The sequence below is a fragment of the Urocitellus parryii genome, chromosome 4 (genome assembly GCF_045843805.1).
Source record: "Urocitellus parryii isolate mUroPar1 chromosome 4, mUroPar1.hap1, whole genome shotgun sequence".
Taxonomy (NCBI): Eukaryota; Metazoa; Chordata; class Mammalia; order Rodentia; family Sciuridae; genus Urocitellus; species Urocitellus parryii.
In genome coordinates, this window is record NC_135534.1 from 149,854,088 (window position 1) to 149,881,343 (window position 27,256).

Consider the following 27,256-nt stretch of genomic DNA (forward strand, 5'->3'; position numbering starts at 1 on the left):
CTGAACCACATCCCAGTCCTTTTTATTTTTTATTTTGAGACAGGGTCTCACTAAGTTGCCCAGGCTGGTCTTAACCTTGAGATGCTCTTGCCTTACCCCCCTCCCCAAGGAGCTGGGATTATAAGCATGCAGCATCAGGCCCAGTTAAGCCATCAAATTTGGCAGTAATTTTTTATGTAGTAAAGGATAACCTAAACAATGGCTTTTCCAAGAGAATCCATTTTTAAAAATAAGGTTAAGGCCAGGTATGATGGCACATCTTGTAATCCCAGTGACTTCAAAGGCTGACAGGAGGATCACAAGTTCAAGACCAGCCTCAGCAACTCAGTGAGTTCCTAAGCAACTTAGTGAGACCCTGTCTCAAAATAAAAAACAAAAAGGGCTGGGGATGTATGTCAGTGGTAAAGTGTCCCTAGGTTAAATCTCCCAGTACAAAATAAAACTTTAAAAAAATTATACAATTTATGTGAACTGTAATTTTGAAATATAAAATGTCTTTGATGATACTGGATAAATTCCATGATCCTTTAATAAGATGCAGAGGAAAAATTTTGACATTTTATATTCTTTGCCTGACAAGCATGACCTATTTGGCCCCTCATCACCATATGCCAGCATGTTTGTACCCTTGATATATCAAAAAAATAAATAAATAAATAAGAAGAAGAAGAAGAAAACCCCAACTATTTTAATATTAAAGGTTAGATTTATAAAGACTGGGATTTCTAACTTGGCATTCTAATTTTAAGAGGAAGAGGTAAATGATTATGATTTAGAATTCATCTCTTTTAAGTAAACATTTTTACCCCTCCACTTCTGTCAGGAAATACTTTCACATTTACCTGACTCTCCACAAATGATTGACAGCATTATTCTTAGATTCCAGCAAAGATGACAGTCAGCAATTCTTAAGTGCTTCCCTAATTATGCCTGGCATGTTGCATTATTCCATTTTCTTTCTTTTTTTAGAGAATTTTAATATTTATTTTTTTTAGTTTTCAGCGGACACAACATCTTTGTTTGTATGTGGTGCTGAGGATCGAACCTGGGCCGCACGCATGCCAGGCGAGCTCGCTACCGCTTGAGCCACATCCCCAGCCCTCCATTTTCTTTTTCTCAGAGAAGATACAGCCTTTGAGGTTTTTCCTGCTTGTATAACACATTTACACATAAAAAGTCAATGTAAAAATATCATCTTTGCTTCTAACAAAATATATATATTTCAACTACTACCTCCATTTCTGAAATCCCTATTTTCATACACCATGATACATGATTTCTGAATAATCATGACATTGTTTAAAATATTTTTTTAGTTGTAGATGGACACAATAACTTTATTTTATTTACTTATTTTTATGTGGTGCTGAGAATCAAACCCAATGCCTCACACTTCCTAGCCAAATGTTCTACCACTGAGCTATAACCCATTTTTTATTCAAGGTTCTCATGGCATCTGGAATCTATTTATTTGTTTATTTATTTATTTATTTCCAGCAATTGCACTTAGGGAATCTCTACCATTGAGCTACATCCCCAGCCCTTTTTCTTTTTTATTTTGAGACAGGGTCTCACTAAGTTACTTAGGGCCTTGCTAAATTGCTGAGGTTGGCCTCAAATTTGTGACCCTCCTGCCTCAGCCTCCTGAGTCACTGGAATTACAGGTGACATCTAGAACTTTTTAACCTCCTGACTTAATTTATATTAAGAAGACAAGATGAAAGCATCTTGGAGATAGTGACCATATTTATTCATAAGTATATCCTCATAGTGCCTTACTATTATAGAGAGTCAAATATGTAACAATTTAGTGCCCAGGTGTGGTGGTACAGTCTATAATCCCAGCAATTTGGCAGATTGACACAGGAAAATGGCAAGTTTGAGGTCAGCCTGAGCAACTTAGTGAGATTCTGTCTCAAAATAAAAAATAAAGCTGGTGTGATGGTCCACACCTGTAATCCCGGGGACTCAGATGGTTACAGCAGGAGGATCACAAAGTTCAAACTCAAAGCCAGCCCTAAACAACTTATCGAGATCCTGTCTCAAATTTAAAAAAAAAAAAAAAGATAGGGAGCTGGGAATATGGCTCAGTGGATAAGTGCCCCTGGGTTCAATCCCCAGTACCAATAAATACATAAAATAAATAAAAATGGCTGGAATGTAGCTTAGTGGTAGAGTACCCCTGCGTTCAGGGCCCAATACAAAATAAATAAATAAATAAATAAATAAGCAATAGGTTGTTTGTTCAAGGTATTATTCAGATTATTCAGATCAGCAGGTGTCTACTTAATAAGAATTAATGACACCTTTAATAAATGAATGGATAAAGAGACTGTGGTATATATACATAATACAATATTACTAAGCATTAATAGAGAATAAAATATTAGCATTTGCAGGTAAATGGATGGAGTTGGAGAACATCATACTAAGCAAAGTAAGCCAATCCCAAACAATCAAAGGCTGATTGTTCTTTCTGATAAGTGGATGCTGATCTATAATTGGGGGAGTGGCCATGGGAAGAATGGAGGAATTTTGAATTGGGCAAAGGGGAATGAGGGGAGGCGAGCAGGATGGGGGTAGGAAAGATGGTGGAATGAGAAAGACATCTTTACCCTAGGTACATATATGATTGCACAAATGGTGTGACACTACACCATGTACCAGAGAAATGAAAAGTTGTGCTTCATTTGTGTACAATGAAATGAAATGCATTCTGCTGCCATGTATAACTAATTAGAACAAACTTAAATAAAAACAAAAAAAGAATTAATGACAAGCTGGGTGTGGTGATGCATACTATAATCCCAAAAATTTGGGTGACTGAGGCAGGAGGATCACAAGTTTAAGGCTAGCCTGGGCCACTTAGTGAGACTCTGTCTCAAAATTTAAAAAAAGAAAAGACTGGAGATGTAGCTCAGTGGCAGAGCACCCCTGGGTTTAAGCCCTAGTACCCAACCACCTCCCAAAAAAGAATTAATGACAAAAGTATAAGATAAATTCTGTTGTGGAGGAACTGATAGGCATCAGCCTGCCCATATTTCAAAACAGAACTCTCACCCACAATTTGTACATAAACTAAAAATCTTATCTACAAAAAATCCAGGAAGACAGCCTACTGTAAATTATCTTTGCCAGAAAACCAGATTGCTATCCCTAATTACAATCCAGGAACTGAGCAAAAACTTCCATAACAATAGTTTGAAAATGGTCAGGACTTGATTAATAACTGGCAACTTCCCTAATTTTTTCCCACTTCCAAGTTTGGACCAACCAGACAAAGCCAAATATACACCCCTAACCAATCACTTTGGATGTTCTACTTCTAGTTTGCCCTCCTGAGGCAGGGCCATTTCTGCAGCCTTCCCTTTTACCACTCTGAAGCTTGCCCTTTGGCCAAAACTCACATCCAACCCAACTGGAGTGAAGAAGTCACCACCTGAAGCTGCATTACATAACGCCCCTTCCCTCTGGTCACTGCCCTCATTAACCATTTATTAAAAATCACTCTAAAGTGATTACAACGTCTATCATATGTCTCATTCCAACAACTCAGCTCCTTAGTTCTAGTTCAATAATTTGAACATTAGGGAATTTAGTCTCTTTGCTCTCTTTCCAAGTTGCCCATGATAAGCAACGCAGTTTTGTGTAAACTTTAATCCCTTCAGATTTTGTAAGGTTAGTTCAGTCTAGTTCAATCTGGCTATTTGGAGATGACTCCACTGAAAACACTGCACAGCGAGGCACACTGTGGCTAAAAGGGACTGGCTTGGTTAACAAAAAGCATTTTAAATTTTGTATTAATTAGCCAGGTACAGTGGCACACACATGTATTCCCAACAACCTGAGGGATTCAGGCAATAGGATTGCGAGTTCAGGATCAATTTAGTTATAAAGAGAACTGGAGATGTAGACATAGCTCCAGTTCTGAACCAAAAGAAAAAAGTTAACTTTGTATTAATTACAAAATGAATATATGGTATGGCAGAAAGTGCAAAAAAAAAATGAAAAGCTAAAATCACAAATGATGACACAAGAGAACCCAATGTTCCCATTGAAATATATTCTTCTCATTTTTTTCTTTTGTTTTGTTTTGGGGGGGTGAGGAGCATCTATGATTAGGAGAGGGAAATTTACCTGAATAGGATTAAACTGATAGGGTTTTGATCTGAGTGACTTTGCTTGTTTCTCTTTATAATGACTAATAGTCCAGTTGATAAAACATTTTTTCAAAGCATTTCTCAAGTGTCTAAGGAAAGGTCCATGCCTCCTGACTGATCGAACCACCTGTACTTCCCCAATATTGACAGGCTGCCCTGTCCTGTAAGTGCTGGTCCCTCTACCCGAAGCAGTCTCCTCCAGGATTTTCCAGCACAGCATCATGGCTCCTTCACTACTTAGCCTACACTTCAATCACCCAGGTGTTTGGCCTGGGTGCTCTCACACCTGTGTCCTCAGTGTACTAACTCATTTCCACTGGAGGTGTTGACATATATGGTATAGTAATTCCTCTGTGACTGAGTTTGTGCATTTCTGTAAATGAGGTACTTCAGAAGAGTCAGGGCAGGAGTTTTCTACTTTGCATAGGGCACCATGAAGACAATACAGAGTAGCGGTTGGAGTGAGGGCGGTGGATCTCGGTTTGTATTTTGCCTCCACCAAACGATCACAGGGTGTGACCTTGGGCAAGTTACATATTCTCTGTATACCCTGGTTTCTACCTTTTGAAAAGGTAGATAACATCTGGGCGTGGTGGCACATGCCTATGGTCCCAGATACTTGAGGTGGGAGAATCAGTTGAGTCCATGAGTCAGATACCAGCCTAGGCAACATTGTAAGAGAATGTCTCAAAAAAAAAAAAAAAAAAAAAAAAAAGATAAGAAAAGAAAGAAAGAAAGCAGGGATAGAAAATAACCCTGCTTACCTTATAGGGTTATAATAAGGATCAAATAATAATACATGAGGGATTGCAGATGTAGCTCAGTGATAGAGCGCTTGCCTAGCACATGAGGCACTGGGTTCAATCCTCAGCACCACATAAAAATAAATAAATAAAATAAAAGTATTGTGTCCATCTACAACTAAATATAATTAACAAAATAATAATAACATGGGGCTGGGGATGTGGCTCAATTGGTAGCGCGCTCGCCTAGAGTGTGTGAGGCACTGGGTTCGGTTCTCAACACCACATAAATGTAAAATAAAGATACTGTGTCCACCTAAAAACTAAAGAAATAAATACTTAAAAATTAATAATAATAATAATAATAATAATAATACATGGAAAGCTCTTTATTTGGGGTGGAGGACTAGGAATTGAACCTAAGGGCACTTTAGCACTGAGCTACATCCCTAGCCCTTTTCAAATTTTATCTTGAAACAATGTTTCACTAAGTTGTATGGATCCTCCTGCCTCAGCCTCCTGAGTCACTGAATTGTTAAAGGCAAACACCACCATGCCCAGCTGACAAGCAATGTAAAGCAGTATACAGCATATGATAAGCACTACATAAATGTTTGAGATTATTCAGTTATGCATAAAAACTAACCCAAGTATCTCCACACCACTTACAACTTTCACAATCTTTTTACTCAGCAGTGAGGGAATTTAAAACTCCTATAATTCGGACTGGGGATGTGGCTCAAGTGGTAGCGCGCTCGCCTGGCATGGCATGCATGCGGCCTGGGTTCGATCCTCAGCACCACATACAAACAAAGATGTTGTGTCCGCCAAGAACTGAAAAATAAATATTTAAAAAAATCTCTCTCTCTCTCTCTCCCTCTCTCCTTAAAAAAAAAAAACAAAAAAACAAAAAACTCCTATAATTCGCTCTTACTACAGTTATCTTCAGACAAGGCAAAAACTTGGTCCAGAATTCCTCTGACTACACTAGAATGCACACTAACATGAAACCAAGTTTGGATAATGCTGCTCCATTATTAAATGGAAATGCTGCTAACAGAGGTTACCTGGACCAATTTACTCCCACTATGTAGAAAACATTCATTAGCCATAACATGAGCACACCTCAGAGTAAAATATTCATGTCTTGCAAAGGCATCCTCCCCACCCTCTGCTCACTATTCCAAGAAGCAAGCTTTGCTGGAGAGCCTGCCCATTTCAGGGCACAGGGGACTCCTGACTGTGCAATATTTTCTGAGTCACCTCAGACTAACCAGATGGAACCAAACCAAAATGTCACAGAAGCTTCTAGGTTTAAAGTTTACACTCAAGTTGCAAAGTACTTATGAGTCTGCTTCCAAAAGAGAGGAGAAACAGGAATCACCTGATGGCCAAATTACTCAGCAGAACCAAGTAGCTGAAAAAATAGACAACTTTGATGTATTTTCCCAGGTTTTGATGCTCTTAAAAGAACATCTTATTTCAGATTACATTGTAAGAAAAAAAAATAATAACAACAACAACTCAAACATTCTGACTTTGAAAGTCTCAGGAAGGCATTCATTTGTTCAAATACTCACCTAAGGCTCACAATATACAACCCTTCACTTTTCACACAATGAATCAGAATTCTGATTTCCTGAAATTGAAATAGATAAAGCTTCCAGCTAGTTCTAGGTATCAATCCATTTAATTCAACAAAAGGTGCAGACTTTCTTTTATGAGTGAGTTCTCTGCCAGCAGATTTGAAAACAACAAGAGCAATGGTCCTCAGCACAGCTTGAGGTACAGAATTAGCCAATGGTGTGGGGACAGGTTCCATACCTCAAGTCACCTACTTTAAAACAAAACAAAACTTGCACTCAATAATTCTTTCCTATCACAGAAATTAAACAGCTCCTGTCTCTTCACTTTACTCCAAGAAGTAAAAGAGCAAGTATCTCCTTGATTGAAAAGGAGATGACTAGGTGAAATCCCCAGGCCCATCCTCTTCAGCTCTGCCTGTGACCTTGATTTGTAGATTCTTCCCTCATTTCAAGGAAGTCAAATAACCTCATAAGAATACCTCTGAAGGGCAATCTTTAGACCATTAAAAACATCTCAAATATAAAATTCCAAGAAAGTCTATGAGTAAACTGAGCTTTTGTGGCCAAGCATGAATCTTGTTTTTCTAGAAAAATCGCTGTGACCTGAAAAGTCCTGCTGCCTTTCAGTGTGTAAGCAACAAAATCTGGATACCAGATAAACTACCTGAAGCTACTGTGCTACACAGAACCTTGGGCTGGGGAGGGGCGAAGTCTGGGTCTCCTCCCATGTCTGTTTCCTCCCGAGTTGGCTTGATTTCAGGCAATTCCCTTTTCCTTTCTGAGTTTTTCCTAATCTGCAAAGAGGAGATGACAACTCTCAACACTAAGGAGGGAAGAACCCTGCACTTGGGAGTGCTTGGGAAGTGGGGAGTCTTACACACGCCTAGCTGGGCCCTAGGATAAAGACTTAGAAAGCAGCTGTGTCTCCCGGAACCAACCATCCCACTCTCTCTCGCGGCCTCCAAGGTAACCGCCACTGTTTCATTCTAGTCAACATATTTCCAGTTTGGAGCAATCCTACCCCAGAGCTGGACCTTCAGAGATTTACGGAAGGCGAATAGGCCTGAGCAAGAGGAACTCAAGAGAGACCCCAAGGCCACTTACAAATAGGGTCTTCCATTTTCAAGGGTCTCTTCAAGCGGATGCTGGCAGGGACCGTCTTCTCGATCAGTTCATCAATGCTCTAAAATTAAAACGCAAGCGGGTGAACACTCACGGCAGAGTAAACTGCCCTGAGTTAAGAGGCACCTCTGTGTTTTGCATCTACAAAGGCTTGTGAGAGCCTCATTTAAATCGCCTAATTAGGTGTTCTTTCTAAAAAAGAAAAACTTTTTGCCAACCAGAAATCACTTGGAGGAAAGAAAATCATGAAGCGGGGTGGTGAATTGAGTTGGATTTAGGCTGCAACTGGGAGATAACGGGACAAACCCTCTCTAATCCGGGGGTCTTTCTGCTCTTCTTACAAAGTTACAGTTTCTGTGCAGGGCTGCACAGGTTAGGGGCGGTTTTGAGACAAGAAGAGCGGGTGCGGCGTAAAGTAAGCTGTGGAAGATCAAATGCGTGAGCTCAGGCCGGGGGCTCAGGCCAGGGCTCCCACGCGGAGGGCAGCAGAGTTTAGGGCTGGAGCCCCTAAATTGGGGGGGGGGCAGAATCCGGGCCGAGCGGAGCAGAGGCCCAAGGGCCAGATGGAGGTCCTTACCGCCAGCCCCAGGGCCTGTAGCATCTCTCTCTGGTCTTTGTCCCCGGGGCCGATGTGTCTCCGAGCAAAGTCGTCGTGTCTGGGCAGGAAGCGCTCGAGGAGGCGCGAGGCCCCAGGCGCGCCGCTGTCCCCACCGCCGCTACTGCTGTCCCGGCTCCGCGGCGCCCAACTCGGGCCCGCGCCCCCAGCCAGACGGCGGCCGCCCCCGACTCCACATCCCAGGCGCAGCCCCCATGCCTTGGCACACGACTGCATGGACTCAGTCGCCGTCTCCTCCCCAGCCCGGGAGGGTCAGCGAAACTCTGGGCTCCCTCCTCTGGCCTCAGTCCCCGGGTGGCAGCTGCGTCTGGCCTGGAGCCCCTTCGCGTGGGATGACGGAGGGGCAGAAGATGCAGCTCGGAGGCAATGAATGAGTGCAGCAGCCAAGCCCAACTCCGACTCAAAGTTGTAACTGCACCCGAGGCACCTGCTCCGCACACTTTAAGCTTCGCCCGGGAGGCGGGAGGTGGGATGGGGCCAGGGAGCCCTTGGCCAATGGGAGTGGATGAAGGGGCGGGGGCGGGGCTGTTTCCGCCCCCTCCCCTGTTCCTGCCGTCTACTCTGTCCCTGAGTGGAGTACTGCAGCTCCCGCCCCGAGTCCTCCATCCCCGGTAGAGCCACTTCCATCACCGGCTGAAGCCGGTATTCCGGTTGAGCTGTGTGTCCCCTGCCAGAGTGTGGGGCCATACTAACGTGGAATCAGGAGAGATAAGAGTCCAAGAGAAGTTTCAACTGCACTCTACTGAGATGAAGATGATTCTTACAGCCAGGACAGACTCAAAAACTTGGTTAGGGGCTGAGGATACAGCTCAGTGGTAGAGCTCTTGTTTTGCATGAATGAGGTCCTGAGTTTAATCCCTTGTATTACAAAACATAAATGAAAAGTTAGTCTCCATTCATTAATTTTAGGTTATCTTTTCCTGTCATATCTCATGGGAATCTTATGGGCAAACTGTGGGATTATGAGAATTACTCAGCCTTTCCGAGCATTTGTCTGCTCATCTCACAGAATAAAATGGTATTTTAAAAATGGATACTTAGACACACCTGTAATCCCAGCGACTCAAGAGGCTGAGGCAAGAGGATCCAAAGTTCAAAGATAGACTCAGCAATTTAACAAAATCCCATTTCAAAGTAAAATATAAAAAGGAGCTGAGAATGTGGCTCAGTTGTTAAGTCCCCTGGGTCCCCATTGCTCCCTCCCCCAAAAAATGACGAGGGTCATATGTTTTCTCTCATATGTGGAAGCCAGAGAGGAAAAGGAAAAGAAAGTTGTGTGTGTTGGGTGGAGGGAACTCATGAAAATCTGAGTGAAATCAGTAGAATAGAAAAAAAAGACCAGGGGGAGGGAGGAATGGAGGGAAATGGGAAATATTGGGGAATGATACTGGTCAAATTATATTGTTATTTGTATACATGTACAAATATGTAACAACAAATCCCACCAATATATATATAACCATAATTTACCAATAAAAAGGTATGGAAAAAATAAATTTAAAGAAAAACAAAAAAGAAAGACCCTTGAGAAAGGATCTTTATAATTATATTATAATTATAATTTTAGTGCACACCTCTAATTCTAGCTACAGATCAGGTAATCCTCCTGCCTCAGTCTCAAGAATGGCTGGAGTGGCTGAGTTGGCTGAGTTGGCTGGGTTAGCTGACCGATAGCACATGCCTGTAATCCCAGGGGCTCAGGAGGCTGAAGCAGGAGGATAAAGCCAGCTTCAGAGAAAGTGAGCTGGTAACCCACACTCACTGAGTGAGACCCTGTCTCTAAATAAAATACAAAATAGGGCTGGAGATGTAGCTCAGGGGTTGAATACCCGTGAGTTCAATCCACCATACCAAAAAACAAAAGGCTAGGATTACTGTGTGTACCATTGTTTAAAGGAAGTTCTTTAGACAGAAAGAAAAATGGTAAAAGGAGAATTTGTAACACCAGAACAGAAAAGCAAATACTGCAAAGAGCAAAAATATAAATAGCTGGGCAAAGTGGCATACGCCTGTAATCCCAGAAGTTCAGGAGGCTGAGGCAGGAAGATCATGAGTTCAAAATTAGCCTCAGCAACTTATCAAGGCACTAAGCAACTCCATGAGACCCTGTATCTAAATAAAATAGAAAAAAGGGGCAGGAGATGTAGCTTGGTGGTTAAGTGTCCCTGAATTCAATCTTCAGTAGCAAATATAGAGATAGATAAAGATATGGATAGATAGATAAGTAAAAATAGATAAAGATATAGATAGATAGGGGACTTTCCTCCATCTGGGTTTTCTATATTATGTTTCATGGCTGAAGCAAAAAATGGTAAGACTATGTATCTACTGTTGAGAAACTAATGTGACTCCATTTTTGAGAAACCAGCCTCTATCTCAGAGCAAAACCAAGGAAGGGACTGTGACCCTTGTCCTTGGAAAGACCCACAGAGCCTTCCTAGGTACATACCCACCCTGCTAAGTTGTCTGTCTACAAATAACAGGAGAGATCTGCAGCGCCAGGTGTCCCTGACTCAGTTAGGCTAGGTGAGGACCCATAGCAACTCCCCTAGCAACCACCAATCAGCATGAGACAGGGAAAATATCTGGAATGCCAGATGACCCCCCAGTAGTTTATGGTTGATAACATGTTGAGAAACCATGTAGTTCAGCATGAACACCCCTCATGGCCTAAACCAAACAGTTCAAAGGAATCCCCCTCTTGTACTAACCAATCACCCCTACCCAACTTGTTCCCACCAATGAATGTGCTAATCAATGTTAAAGAGTTTTGTTTGATTTTCCCACGGTATGGAATGATTTGTTGTGTGATGCTGTGATGCATAAAGTATCCCCCCAAAACCTATAAAATCTCACTGACCTGGACTCATTCCCTGGGACCAATGCATCGGGAAAGGTTGTGAGTCCAGGCTCGAGCTTGCAATAAAGACTCTTGTGTGACTGCATCGGATTCGGCTCCTGGAGGCCTATTGGGGTCTCACGAATCTGGCATAACACTGTGAATTGGGGGAAGAAAGGGAGAGAGGAAAAGAGAGACAGAGAAAAAGAACACTTCCATGATATCTTTTAACCTTTTATTCTTTGATCAAGGCACAAATAAACATATGTGATTCCCTATGAATACATTATTATTTCTGGTAAGATCTGGTCCTTACCAGAACTCAAGAAAATGGACACCTGGGGAGTATCTGGTAATTTCCAGATCTGTTAAGATCTGCTTACCAGGGCAGAAGCTTCTGGAGCTATAAACTGATAAGATTGTGCACATGATAATGCTGACAAATTGCCAGGCTAGTTGAGGGGAAGAAACCCCTGGGGAATAGAGGCCTAGAGGAGATCCCACATTTATGGGCTTTACTTCCAGGAACCCCACTAGGTTTCCACAGTGAAAATGTAAGGAATATCCCCTCATCCCCTCATGGCATTGGCTGGGAAGACGAGGAATAACCACTGTGAAATACGCCCAGAGCTTTCTTCATAACAAAGGCCTACTCTCCAAGGGAAAGTATTTTACCAGAACTTCATCCAAACTGGATAACAGAATTCTCCTCACTCTGGCCCCCTCCAGCCTTCTCATTTGACCTAATGTAAAAATAAACTTATTCAACGGAGTAAGTACTGAGAGGAAATTAATTGCAGGTAGGGAAAGAGGAACAGAAGTGGGAAAAAAAAAAAAAAGTGATATTACTGGAGAAACTTGTGGGAAGTTTACAGCCCAAGACACAAGCCTATGAAAACACTAACCTTGAGGGGTATGGTGGCCACGCCTGTAATTCTAGCAGCTTGGGAGGCTGAGGCAGGGGGATTAAAGTTCAAAGCCAGCCTCAGCAAATTAGTGAAGCTCCAAGCAACTTAGCAAAACCCTGTCTCTAAATAAAAAATTAAAAGGGCTGGGGATGTGGCTCAGTTGTTAAGTGCCCCTGGGTTCAAGCCCTGGTAGTACTAAAAAAGACCAAATCACCCTCCACACACACACACACACACACACACACACACACACATAATACTAATATTTAATCAGAACATTATAGAACATTCCTTGTCCCCTATAACTTACCACAAGTCCAGCAAAGTTCCTATAATAACAGCTAATGGAGATATAAGACACAGAATTTCTCTGAGAAAGAATAGGTAGGGAAACCCCAAAACAATAAGGGAGAAAAAAATACAAGGTCACTAGAGGAATATGAAGACTTTGGCATTGTTAGACACAACAAACTAAACACAGCCTAACTCCTAGCCAAATTAATATGAATCCGCCCACTAAATTTTACCTCATTTCCTATTACCCAATAAATTATGTTAGGCTAAACCCCCCCCCAAAAGGGCAAGGTTTATAAAAAGTCCAGAAGAAAGAAAAAATACAGTTTGAAGAGACAAAGCAATGATTAGAATGACTTAGATGTGTGATACAGATGTCAGAGTTACCAGGCAAGAAATGTAAAATAACACCAGGCATGGTGGCACACCCCTATAATCCCAGTAGCTCAGGAGTCTGAGGCAGGAGGATCATGAATTCAAAGCCAGCCTCTGCAACTTATAGAGGAGCTAAGAAACTCAATGAGATCCTGTCTCTAAATTAAATACAACAAAAGGATTGAGGATTTGGCTCAGTGGTTAAGTGCCCCTGGATTCAATCTTCAGTACCAAAAAAAAAAAAGTAAAATAACTATAATTAATATGTTAAAGACTAATGGAAAAAGTGGACAAAGGCAAGAACAGATGATCATTGTGAGCAGAGATAAACAGATTTTAAGAAATAATAAAGAGGGCTGGGGATGTGGCTCACATGGTAGCGCGCTCGCCTGGCATGTGTGCAGCCCGGGTTCAATCCTCGGCACCACATACAAACAAAGATGTTGTGTCTGCCAAATACTAAAAAAAAAAGTATTAAAAAAATTCTCTCTCTCTCTCTCTCTCTCTCTCTCTCTCTCTCTCCTCTCTCTCTCTTTAAAAAAAAAAGAAATAATAAAGAGTAAATGCTTGAATGCAACTGCAACAGAAATGAAAGATGCCTTATGAATGTTCATGAGTAGACTCGATGTGGTTGAGGAAATAATCAGTGAATCTGAAGATAGGTTGATAGGAATTTTCCACACAGAAATGCAAAGAATGAAAAGACAGACCAGAACATCCAAGTACTCTAAGCAACAGAAAATAAAAACATTTTAAAAATCTTAAAAGATGCCAGGCTGGGAAGGAGAAAACAACATCAATAACAGGGGACTTACAGAAGATCAAGGACAGAATGACAGCAGACTTCTTGTAAGAAAGAATGCAAGCAAAAAGAAAGTAGAATAAAATATTTAAAATATTTAAAAATCTAAACCAGGTGTGGTGGTACACACCTTTCATCCCAGTTACTTGGGAGGCTGAAGCAGGAGGATTGCAAGTTGAGGCCAGCCTTGGCAATTTAGTGAGATCCTGACTCAAAATAAAAAGTAAGGGGCTGGGCTGTAGCTCAGTGGTAGAGTGCTTGCCTAGCTCATGTGAGGCACTGGGTTCTATCCCCAACATCACACAAAAATAAACAAAATAAATGTATGCTGTCCATCTACAATTATAATTTTTTTTAAATAATAATAAATAAATAAAAATGGCTAGGGGGCTGGGCTTGTGGCTCAGCAGTACAGAGAGGCACTGGGTTCAAAACTCAGCACCACATCAATAAATAAAAATAAAAGCATTGTGTCCACTTACAACTAAAAAAGATATTTAAAAAAATGGTTGGAGATGTAGCTCAGTGATAAAATACCCCTGGTTTAATTTCCAGTAGTAGGGAAAGGGAGGAAGAAAAAGAATCCTAGAATTCTTTAAAAAATTATTTTATTTGTTATAATATATTCATACATTCACACAATAAAACAGTATAATTTGATCAAATTCATTCCCCAGTCCCTCCCCTTCCCCTTATCACCCTCCCCCTGTTCTCCTTCTTCTATTCTACTGATCTCCCTTCATTTGTTCTAATTAGTTATACATGGCAGTGGAATGAATTTTGCACACTGTACACAAATGGAGAAAACACTAGAATTCTACCCAATGAATTTATTCTTCAAAAGAGGAGAAAGATTTCCTCAGATGAAAATCATTTCAAAATAAATCATGAAATGCAAAGCTATAAGACTTCTAGGAGAAATCCAATGCAACATTGGGTTTGGTGATGAGTTTGTAGATATAACACCAAATAGTAATTCACAAAATAGGGGCTGGCGATTTGGCTCAGTGGTAGAGTACTTGCCAATCACACATGAGGCCCTGGCTTTGATTCTCAGCACCAAAAAAACTGACCATAATTCACAAGACAGAAAAAAAAAAGATATTATAATCCCAGGATCTGGGGAAGCTGAAATTAGGAGGGTTGTGAATTCAAACCCAGTCTAACAACTTAGTGAATCCCTAAGCAATTTAGTGACACCCTGTCTCTAAATAAAATATTTTTTTAAAAAAAGGAGGGGGGCTAGGGACGCGGCTCAGTGGTAAAGCACCACTGGGTTCAATCCCCAGTATCTGCCCCCTTCAAAAAAAAAAAAAGAATGAAAACAAACAAACAAACAAACAAACAAACACAGCCAGGCATGGTGGCACATGCCTGTAATCCTAGCCACTAGGCAAGCTGATGCAGGAGGTTTGCAGTTTAAGGCCTTTCTCAGCAATTTAAAGATCCTATCTAAAAATTAAATTTAAAAGGGGCTGGGGAACAACAATAAGTGTTGGCAAGGATGTGAGGGGAAAAGCACAGTCATACATTGCTGGTGGGATTGCAAATTGGTACAGCCAATATGGAAAGCAGTATGAAGAACCCTTGGAAATCCAGGAATGGCTGGTGGGACTGCAAATTGGTGTAGCCAATGTGGAAAGCAGTATGAAGAATCCTTGGAAAACCAGGAATGGAACCACTATTTGACTCAGCTATTCCAACTCCTCAGTCTATATACCCAAAGGACTTAAAAACAGCAAACTACAAAGACACAGCCACATCAATGTTTACAGCAGCACAAGTCACAATAGTTAAATTGTGGAACCAAACTAGATGCCCTTCAATGGACAAATGGATAAATAAAATGTGGCACATATACTCAGTGGAATATTATTCAGCATTAAAAGATAATAAAATCAGGTAAATATATGGAACTGGAGAATATAATGCTAAGAGAAGTTAGCCAGGTCTGGGGATGAGGCTCAAACGGTAGCGCACTCGCCTGGCATGCGTGCTGCCCGGGATCGATCCTCAGCACCACATACAAAGATGTTGTGTCCCCCGAATACTAAAATAAATACATAAATAAATATTTTTTTTTTAAAAAAGAAGTTAGCCAATCCCCAAAAAACAAATGCCAAATGTTTTCTCTGATAAAGGATGCTGATTCATAATGGGGATGGCTGTGGGGGGGGGGGTGGAGCATGAGTGGATTAGACAAACTCTAGATAGGGCAAAGAGGAGGGAGGGGAAGAGAAGGGGCGTGCGGATAGAAAAGAAAGTTGAATGAGATAGACATCATTACTCTAAGTACATGTATGAAGACATGGTGTAACTCTACTTTGTGTACAATCAGATACATGAAAAATTGTGCTATACATGGGTGATATGATTGAAATGCATTCTGCTGTCATATATAACAAATTAGAATTTTTTTATTTAAAAAAAAAAGGCTGGGAGCTGGGCCTGGCACATGCTTGTAATCCCAATAACTCAAGAGGCTGAGGCAGGAGGATGTGAGTTCAAAGCCAGCCTCAGCAGATTTGCAAGTCACTTAACAACTCAGTGAGTCCCTGTCTCTAAATAAAATATAAAAAAGAGCCAGGGATGTGTCTCAATGGCTCAATGCCCCTGGTTCAATTCTCTACCAAAATTAAAAAAAAACAAAACAGAATAATTCAAATTTTTAAAAAATGGGTTTTAGCATAATAGATATCTAGAAGTTATAATAAGCATATGAGAAGATGTTCAACATCAGTTTTCATTAGACAAATACAAAATACAACAATGAGATACCAGTGCATACATTAGAATGGCTAAAACCCTAAAAACTGGAAATACCAATTGTTGGCGAAGAGTAACAGGAGCTCATGTTCATTGTTGAGGAAAATTTAAAAACTGATAATGGTATGTGAGAAAATACAGTGATGGTGTTTTGGAAGATACTTTGGCAGTTTCTTTTTTATTTATTTTTTTTAGTTCTCGGCGGACACAACATTTTTGTTGGTACGGGGTGCTGAGGATCGAACCTGGGCAGCATGCATGCCATGCCAAGCGCACTACTGCTTGAGCCACATCCCCAGCCCCAGGCAGTTTCTTATAAAGTTAAACACAGTCTTACCATGTGACTCAGCAATCATGGCCCTAAATATTTATCCAACTAATAGTGTTACCGCTGTTGACCGGTGACGAGTCCTTGCTTCCCGATGTTGAAGAATAACACCAAAGAAGCACGCCGAGGCAAGGTCAGAGTAGAAATTAGAAGTTTATTAAAGGACAGCAGAAAAGACTTCTCCCGGAGGAAGAAGGGGACCCAAGAGGTGGAATCCGTGGAAGTGCAGTTGTTTCCCCTTTTTATAGTTTTGGTGATGGAATGTAGGTTGGAAGGCCCGAGGGGTGGAACACAGGTGGGCCTAATTATCACCTTTTGGGATGGGATTATCACTTCTCTGGGATGGGCTATCTCCAAATCTGTTGGGGGCTGTTCATTAATACTTCTTTGAGGTGGACTTTGGCCTAGGGCCTTTTCGGGACTTCATTAACATTCCATGAATTGTCCTGTGTTTTCCCCAAGTCATTCCCAGCATGGCCTCCATTTTAGATTTCACTCGGTATTAGACCCGATTTACCTAACTACACTGACTACCTAACTTTAAATCTGGCTTCAATAGGAGAATGTATATCCATGCAAAGCCCATCATGAGAATGTTGACAGTGGATTAATTTATTTATAGTCATCAAAAACTGAATAAAATAAAGATGATCTCCAGTAAATGAATGGGTAAACTAACTATGGCATTCCCATACAATAGAATACTGTTCAGTAATTAAAAGGAATAAGCCATTGAGCCACATAGATAAATCTTAAATGTATATTACTAAGTGAAAAAATTCAGTATGAAAAGGGTATATACCGTCCACTTACATGACATTCTTGAAAGGGCAAAACTAGGGACTGAGATTGTGGCTCAGCAGTGGAGCACTCACCTAGCATGGGCGAGGCCCTGGGTTCAATCCTCAGCACCACATAAAAACAAATAAATAAAAATAAAATTATTTTCTAGTTACAACTAGAAAATAAATACTAAAAAAATTTTTTTTTTTTTAAATAAAGGACAAAACTGGGGCTGGGGATGTGGCTCAAGAGGCAGCGCACTGGGCTGGCATGCGTGTGGCCCGGGTTCCATCCTCAGCACCACATACCAACAAAGATGTGTCCCCCGAAAACTAAAAAAAAAAAAAAATATATTAAAATTCTCTCTGGGAAGGGAGGATTAAACAGAGAAAGCATGGGGCTTTTTTAGAATAGTAAGACTATTCTGAATGATACTGCAATGGTGGACACATAACACTATGTGTTGATCAAAACCATAACACAAATAGTGTTCTTTAATGTATACAAATTTACCCCTTATTTTTTTTTGGGGGGGTGGTATTTCACCATGTTGTCCAGAGTGATCTGGAATTCCTGGTCTCAAACAATCCTCCTGTCTAAGCCTCCCAATTAGCTGAGACCCACATCACTGCACCCAAACCATGTACAATTTTAAATGAAGACTTGGTTTAAGTTCATCTCGCAGTGCAGATAATGGGCCCTTGAACGTAGTCTTTTGTTTGTTTGGTACTGGAGATTGAACCCAGGGGCACTTTACCACTGAGCTACATCCTCAGCTCTTTTTATTTTAAGACAGGGTCTTGCTAAGTTGCTGAGGCTAAATTGAGATCCTCCTGTCTCAGCCTCCCAAGTCGCTGGGATTATTATAGCAAGCCTGGCTCCAGGGGAAAGTTGGAATTGCAGCTCCCCAAAATAGGAACCAGAAACAATAATGCATTTGTGGGGAATCACATATGTTTATTCGTGCCATGATCAAAGAATTAAAAGGTTAAAATATATCATGGAAGTCTTCTTTTTCTCTCCCTCTCTTTTCCTCTCTGCCTCTCTCCCCCAATTCACAGTAGATAGAGCATCTTACTGTTTTTTGCTTCAGCCATGAAACATAATGTAGAAAATTCAGGAGGAGGTAAATCCCCTATATCTATCTATGTTTTTGCTCTCTAAAGTACTCATTGTTCCTATCTGATATTACAAATCTTTCTTTTATCATTTTTCTTTTTGTCTAGAGAACTTCCTTCAAGAACGTGCAATGACACATACCAGTAATCCTAACCACTCTTGAGGCTGAGGCAGGAGGATAGCAAGTTTGAGGCCAGGCTCAGCAACTTAATGAAATCCTAAGCAATTAAGCAAGACTCTGTCTCTAGATTTAAAAATTTTTTAAAGGTGGTGGGGCGCTGGAGATAGAGCTCGGTGGTAAGATGCCCCTGGATCCCGCCCCCCCCCCATACAAAGACAGAGAGAGAGAAAGAAAGGGAGGCAGGGAGAGAAAGAGATCCTTGAAAATGTTTTTTTAAGTCTGTAACTAATTCTCTTAGTTTCCCCCCTCCCCTGAGAATGACTCAGTTTCCCTTCATTCCCAAAGGATATTGTAATGAGATGTAGGATTCTGGGTTGACAGTTTTTTTCTTTCTGTACTTGAGTAGTGTTGTGCCACTTCCTTTTGGCGTGTGTGATTTCCGATGAGAAATCTGCTGTCATTCAAGTGATTTGCCCAGGTGGACAAGATCTCATTTCTCTTTTACTTCTTTCAGAATTTTTCTTCAGAAATTTGACTCTGATTTGTTTTGGCATAGATTTTGTTGGGCTTATTGTGTTTGGCTTTCACTCCATGTCTTAAATATGCAGGATTCCCATCACACACACACACACCTGATTTGTGACTTTTTCAGCTATTATTTCTCTAAGTACTTTTTTTCTATTTTCTCTCTGTTATTCAGATTAGGTAATTGGTATTTCTCTGCTTTCAAATTCATTGATTCTTCCCTCTATCTTTTCCATTCTGCTCTTGAGTACAGCCATTGTTGATTTTTTGTTTTTCAGGAATGCCAAACTTTTAGTGTTTAATAATTGATAGCACAACTGATCAAGTTCTGAGATGTAAAGAGAGCATGAGGGCAGGGGGATCACTCTACCAACTCTCTATATAGTATGTGATCTTAGCCTGGAAAAAATGTTACAGATTTCAGTATAACTGGCAACCTTCAACTCTTTTGTCTTCACCTGACAGTTTTTCCACCCCAGGTCACGAGGTCTGTTTTTCTCTATATGATCAACGATGACTACTCAAATCATCAATCTTGCACCTGCTACAGAAGTGTACAGACACCCCTAGATGCCCAGACACACTTCTCTTAAGGAGACAGGACATTCCAGTCATTGACTTTATTGGTGGTTCTGGGGATTGAACCCAGGACCCTGTGCATGCGAGGCAAGGACTTTACCAACTGAGCCATATCCCCAGCCCCCTAACCACTGACTTTAAAAAAAAAAAAAATTTTATGTTTTGTAGTTGTAATTGGACACAATTCCTTTACTTTATTTATTTATTTTTATGTGGTGCTGAGGATCAAACCCAGGGCCTCACACTTGTGAGGCAGGCGCTCTACTGCTGAGCCAAAACCCCAGCCCCTAACCATTGACTTTTAATTCATGTATCTTTGAGTTCTAGAATTCCCATTCTCTTCTTCTTTGTATGTCTCGTTCAAGTTGCACTTTTCCAGGTTATTGATGATTTGAGTATTATGAGACTGTACTTCTTATTTGGATTTTCTACTTTTTAAATTTCTTTTTCCCGACACTGGGGAGTGAACCCAAATATGTGCTACCATTGAGTTATATTCCCAGCCCTTTTTATTTTTATTTTTATTTTTATTTTGAGACAGGGTCTCACTAAATTGCCCTGGCTGGCCTCATCTTGTGATCCTCCTGTCTCAGCCTCCTGAGTAGCTGGGATTACAGTGAGCACTATGGTGCCTGGTTTATATCTTCAATTTTAGAAGGCAGTTAAGGTATAAGAAAGAATATATTTGCTCTTGGTCTCCAATTGCTTGTACAAACATCCTAAAGCCTTTGGAATTGGCTGAGGTCTAGAAACATCTTTTGTTATTCATAAGGAATACCTTAAAAAAATAAAGCAAACAGTTTCTGCTAATGGGGTGACCTAGGATGGGACATGTAGAAAGCCTCAGGATGGGGTTGGTCAACCAGAAAGACCAAGTGATGGGAAGCCTGGAATTTAAGCCCCACTCTGTGACCTCCCAGAAAAAAATGGGGGGAGCCAGCTACAGATTGTGCTCTATAAAAACTTATTTATTTTTCCTCTGGTGGTTCTGTGGATTGAACCCGAGGCAAGCACTCTACCAACTGACTATATCCCCAGCCCCTACAAAGACTCTTGAAAAGGAGATTTCATGAAACAAGTTGCTGAAGAGATTGAGGTGCTAGGAGATTAGTACATCCTAACTCCACAAGGACAGAGGTCCCATACTAGAGACCCTTATGGTTCTTGCCCTGTGTTCCTCTTAATCTGATTGTTTGATTGTATCCTGTATAATAAATCAATAAAAGTAAGTAAGTGTCCCCCTACATTCTTTGAGCCATCTCAGCAAATTATTAAACCCAAGGGGAAGACTGAGGGTGTATCTTTGTGTTAGAACACTTGCCAACATGTGTGGCGCCCCAGGTTCAATCCCCAACAACACAAACAAACAAATAAATAAATAAAATAGAAAAAATAAAATCAAAGAATTGGGCTAAATCCAAAGGGTGTGTCATGAAATCTCTAATGTATAGCAAACTGGTCATGAATACTAGTCACAATCTAAGACTTGCAATTGATATCTGTAGTGGGAAAGTCTTGTGGAACAGAGCCTTTAACCTGTGGGGTCTGACACTGTCTCCAGGTAGATTGTATCAGAATTGAATTCAATCACAAGATGTCCAGTTGGTGTCCACTGGAGAGTTGCTTGGTGTGGGAAAGAACTCCCCACCCCCACACACCTGGTGTTACAAGTGTTGTGTGAGAGGGTTAAAGAATGAATGTGGTTTTCCTAGTAGTCAATCTGTTTGGGCTTAGAATTCAAGTCCTAAGGCTGTGGTTGAAATGTCAGGTTTTTTTTTTTTTTTTGATCAGGGATTGAACCCAGGGGTGCTTAACCACTAAGCCACATCCCCAACCCCGTTTTAAAATTTTATTTAGAGACAGGGTCTTACTAAGTTGCTTAGGGTCTTGCTAAATTGCCAAGGCTGGCATTGAATTCACTATCCTCCTGCCTCAGCCTCTCAGACTGCTGGGATTACAGGTATGCACCACCACACTTGGCTCAATTTGTTTTTCAAGGCTGTGCTGTGCTATTCTGGTCTGTCCTATTTGGTGCTACCTGAAGCTTATCTGAAACCTGGGCAGTAGTCCACACATGTTAGTTTTCCATTTTTTTTTTTTTTAAATTTAATTCTTTATTAGAACTTTTTAAATTCATGTTTACATTTAACACGGGGGAAACAAATCGTATCACACAATTCTGTCCCCAGCTTTTAGGGTAGAAGGAGAACCATTAGGAACACAATTTCTTCGAGACTTCTTCGGAGACTTCTACTTTAACCCCTGGCTCTCCCGACTCAAAGATGCCTTCATAACCTGGTAACCAGGTCCTGGGCTGCCTCGGTAGGCTGCTGAGTCCTGGCTTCTGGGACTTTCAGGTCCAGAGACTGCTCGTCTGGAGATCCCTGGGTTCCAGCCTCCTGGGTCCCAGCCACCTGGGCAGCAGCTTTCTCTGTGCTTAGCACCCGGCAGCTCAGGGAAGTGGTTAGCCAAGTGCCTGATCATCTCGGATACCTCCAGTAGGAAATAAGCCCTCCCAAATAGCAAGATCTCAGCCTCGCCTTCAGGATTCCACTGATCCACGGGAAGCCGGTGTGGGTCACACACTCGACATGTGGGATTTTCTCTCCATCCGGGCCTGGGTGGGGTCTCCGAGGACCTCAAAAAATTTTTCCTTCTTTCTGTTGCACTTCCACAAGCATGTGAAACTTCTTGGGAGTGGCCATGCCGCCCGAGCTAGGGGCAGGCGAAAGTGTCCGAGGAAACCCTAAATCTGTGCTGGAGATAGCGGGCCTAGTTTGCCATATTGATGAGGGTCATTTTCATGCATGGTCTGCTTGAAGCTCTGCCTACAACTTCCCATTCAGATTTAAAGAATTTCTTTCTTGGGGCTGGGGGTGTTACTCAGTAGTAGAGAATTTGCATAGCATGTATAAGGCCTTGGGTTCCATCCCCAGCACCACCACCATCCTGGGCTACTTAGTGAGAACTTGTCTCCAAATTTAAAAAATAAATTAAAAGGGGATGTGCTCAGTGGTAAAGCTCCTCTGGGTTCAATTCTAAGAAGAAAAAGAAGGAGGAAGAGGAGGAAGAGGAGGAGGAGGAGGAGGAGGAGGAAGAGGAGTTGTTAGACTCAATGAAGTTTGGAAGCAAAATCATGTCCTTTTCTGCAATTTTGATTTGCTCTTCTTGAGAAAAAGCTTCTGGATTGAACTTTGAACAATGAGTCAATCACTAAGAGACGCTGTGATCTATGACATCCATCATGAATCTGACCCATGAATCTTTAAAGCTAAGTATACCCAGTAGTACTGCATTATCAACCACAAGTGGTATCTGTTTCACCATCCAATGGGATGTTGGGCTCAAGCAGATCTGAAGGCTCAAGTAAGTTCAGGAACACGTGCTCAGACTCTGGAACATGATTAGACTCCATTATCTCCTTTCTTTCAATCTGCATGTATTGCCTCATGGAAAAAAAAAGTTTGAACTTGATGTATAGTTGGTTATTTATGATATTTAACAAAAAACAAAAGGAGCTGCTATAAGGGCCAGGTGTGGTGCCACATGACTGTAATTCCAGCAACTTGGGAGACTGAGACAGAATTTTGGTTTGAGGACAGCCTCAGCAACTTGGTGATACCTTAAGTAACTTAGCGAGACCATGTCTCAAGATAAAAAAATAAAGAGGGATGGCAATGTAGCATCATGGTAAAGTGTCCCCGGGTTCAATCCCCAGTAACAACAACAACAACAACAACAACAAAAAGAAGGAGATCAGTAATAAGAAAAGGGGTCTGTGGCTGAGCCTCTTACAATGACACAGAAAGAGGCCCTTGCCTATAAATACAAGGCTCTGGGTTCAATCCTAATACCACACACACACACACAAAAAAAAAAAAAAATAGATAACACAAAAAGAGAAGGTGGTTAGCCCTCCATATGAACATTCATCAAAGGACAGTCCTGCAGATGAGGCTCCCAATACTCAAGTAGACAAGGTAGCCTATTCTGTGTCAACCAAAATTATTACCCAAATATTCCTATGCTTTCTCAATGAGCTTATGTTAAAAATGATCATGGAAGCAGGGCATGGTGGTACACCCCTGTAATCCCAGCTTCTTGGGAGGCTGAGACAGGAGGATTGCAAGGTTGAGGCCAAGCTGAGCAACTTAGCATGGTAGAGTATCCCTCAGTTCAATCCCCAGAACCAGGGGGAAAGAAAAAAAAAAGAAAAGACCATGGAGCTTTCTGTTTCCTTTTCCAGGAACAATGTTTAGAGGCACTCAGAGTGATTCAGCTTTGCTGGGCACAGTGGCATGTGCCTGTAATCCCAGGGACTAAAGAGGCTGAGGCAGGAAGATCACAAGTTCAGGGCCAGCTTCAGCAACTTAGGAAGACCCTCTTTCAAAATATACATTTAAAGGACTGGGGATGAAGTTCAGTCATAGAGCATCTGTGAATTCAATCATCCATACCAAGAAAACAAAACAAAAAATGAATAAGTCAATTAGTCATATGACCATAGGCTTTCCAACAATACAACCTTTGCTTGTCAGCTTTTTGTTACTATGACAAAATACCTGAGAAAATTGACTTCAAGGAGGAACAACTTATTTTGTGCTAATAGTTTCAAAGATTTCAGTCCAGGGTCACTTGGCTCTATTGCTTTGCGCCTTTGAGGTAGAACAAAATGGCAGGGAGCAAAACTGTTTACCTCATGGCCTCAGAAGGCCTGGGGACAAAATATACCCTTCAAAGGCAGATCCCTCAATGACCTATTGCTCCAGGGAAAATGGGGCTTCACCTCCTAATACCTCATTCAACTATGAACTCATCAATGGATTAACCCATTGATAGAGGTTACGGCCCTCATGACCCAATCACTTCCCAAAGGCACCACCTCTGAACATTGTTGCACTTGGGACCAAGTTTTCAACCCATGAGCTTTGGGAGACATTCCAGGTCCAAACCCTTACACAGCTTCTAACAAAACTAAGCTATCCCAAACTCCCAGTGATATATTTCTTTTTCAGTGCTGGAGATTGAACCCCAGACCTGGCACATGCTAGCCAAGCATTCTATCCTCAGCCCTATAAAATTGTTTAGCTTTAAACCAAGAAGGTTAAGAAAGCACCAACATCTGCATGAGGAGTGTGGCCAGACTGACTTCAAGGGGTTGGTGCTGTGAGACCTAAAATCTCTGAGATTGTTTAAACAACAAACATGTCAACAGGACCCATGTAGTTCTATGCATGCTAAAGGGGTCTGGACAGGAACAAGGGTGCTTTGAGGCAATAAGGAAAAATCTTTGTGAAAGTGTTGAAGGCACGAGCACAAAGTCAAAAGTTAAGTTCAGAAATGAAGCTATTTGTCTAGCTTATACAACACTGCAGAGAAGAAAAGCAATAATAACAGGCGGCTGGGAATATAGCTCAGTTGGTAGAGTACCTGCCTTGCATATACAAAGCCTTGGGTTCAATCCCCAGAACCACAAAACAAAGAAAGAAAAAAAAAAAGCAATGAAAATGAGGCTTTTTTTGAGTAACTGGAAGAAAAAAAAAGATTGTGGGGTTAAATATGGGCTTAATGACGTGGGACTACCCTACTCTCATTCCACAGTCTTTTACTCTTATTTCAGAGGTCTTAGTTCTAAAAAAAAAAAAGGAATGCATTTTTTAGGAGCTACAACAACAATCCAGTTGAACTAGAATTAAGACTGCTACCTGGACATTTGGGGCTCTTTGTACCACTGAATCAATAAGCAAAAAAGGAAACTGTTTTCCAAATGGGAGAATTGGTGCTGACTACGAATGGAGAATAAATTTATTGCATTTACAGTAGGAACAAGAAGGAGAATATCAGAATCCAGGGCATTTTCTGAATTTTCTTAGAACTTCCATGTTCAGTGGTAAAATTATGATGGTAAACTAATAAAGACAGAGCCACCAAAGGCCCAGACCTCTCATAAATGGAAGTTTGGAACATTCCACTACAGATAAAAAACCAACATCAGGTGCTGGGGATGTGGCTCAAGCGGTAGCGCGCTCACCTGGCTTGCACGTGGCGCTGGGTTTGATCCTCAGCACCACATACAGATAAAGATGTTGTGTCCTCCGAAAACTAAAAAAAATAAATAAATATTAAAAAAAAAAACCATCAGGACAGTGTGGTGGCACAAATGCCTATAATCGCATCATAAGGATTATATGTTTAAGTAGAAGGATTATGAGTTTGAAGCCAGCCTTAGCATCTTAGTGAGAACTCAGCAACATAGTGAGACCCTGTCTCAATACAAAAAGGGATGGGGATGTTGCTCAGTGGTAGAGCACCCCTCAATTCAATTTCAATCCCCAGTACAAAAAATAAGTAAAAAAGAAAAAGAAAACATGCAGAAGATAAGGAGCTGTCTGATGAAAAAAGGACAGTGCATAGGTAGTGGATAAGGGCAAGCTACACAGTAAGGGTGAAGTATCTAGGCACACTTTTCCATGTTATTTTATGTATATACCTTTAATCAATATATTTTTTTCCTTTTTTCCCTTTCAGTACCATTTTATGTAATATGTGTTTGTGATAGTTAAGGAGGATTTTTTTTTTTTTTTTTTTTTTTTACCCAGGGATTGAACCCAGGGACACTAAATCACTGAATCACATCCCTAACCCTTTGTTATATTTTATTTAGAAACAGAGTCTCTCTGAGTTGTTTAGGGCCTTGCTAAATTGCTGAAGCTGGCTATGAAGTTCTCCTGCCTCAGCCTCCAGTACCATGGGGATTACAGATGTGTGCCACCATGCCCAGCTCAAAGGAGGATCTTGACTGAAATAGAAATACTCAGAAATAGATATAAAGGCTGGTGTATACAGTAATATAAAATGCGCTTTGGTATTTGTTTCCAATATCTGCCATAGAGCTCCTAAAACCCTAAGAATTTGCTAAGTAATAGGACTGTCTTGTCATTCATAATGTGTCCTTTTTTTAAAAAAATATTTATTTATTCTAATTTGTTATACATGACATCAGAATGCATTTTAATTCACATATCTCCATACTGCTTTCCACGATTTTTCATGTCTCTGGTTGTACACAAAGTAGAGACACACCATTCATGTCTTCATACATGTACTTAGGGTAATGATGTCTATCTAATTCCACCATTTTTCCTACCCCATGCTCCCTCTCTTCCCCTCCCTCCCCTAGGCCCTATTTAAAGTTCCTCCATTCCTTCCATGTTCCCCCATGCCCATTATGGATCAGCATCCACATATCAGAGAAAACATTTGGCATTTGGTTTTGGGGTATTGGCTAACTTCACTTAGCATTATATTCTCCAATTCCATCCATTTACCTGCAAATGCCATGATTTTATTCTCTTTTAATGCTGGGTAATATTCCATTGTGTATATATACCACATTTTCTTTATCCATTTCTTTATCCATTTATCTACTAAAGGGTATTTAGGTTGGTCCCACAATTTAGCTATTGTGAATTGTGCTGCTATAAACATTGATGTGGCTATGTCCATGTAGTATGATGTTTTTAAGTCCTTTGGGTATAGACCAAGGAGAGGAATAGCTGGGTCAAATGGTGGTTCCACTCCTAGTTTTCA

At 41.0% G+C, this 27,256-nt stretch overlaps 1 protein-coding gene across 1 annotated transcript in view; it reads right to left on the reverse strand.

Moving 5' to 3' along the window:
• Gldc (glycine decarboxylase) overlaps window positions 1–8,617 on the reverse strand; it is an 88,801-nt gene extending 80,184 nt beyond the window's left edge. Inside the window, exons 1-2 of the mRNA XM_026391489.2 lie at window positions 8,189–8,617; window positions 7,594–7,672 (exon numbers count right to left, since the gene is read on the reverse strand). Coding sequence (XP_026247274.1) covers window positions 7,594–7,672; window positions 8,189–8,443 — 334 coding nt within the window. The 5' untranslated portion in view covers window positions 8,444–8,617. The remainder of the gene's footprint in view (window positions 1–7,593; window positions 7,673–8,188) is intronic.
• Between the last annotated feature and the right edge of the window lie 18,639 nt (window positions 8,618–27,256).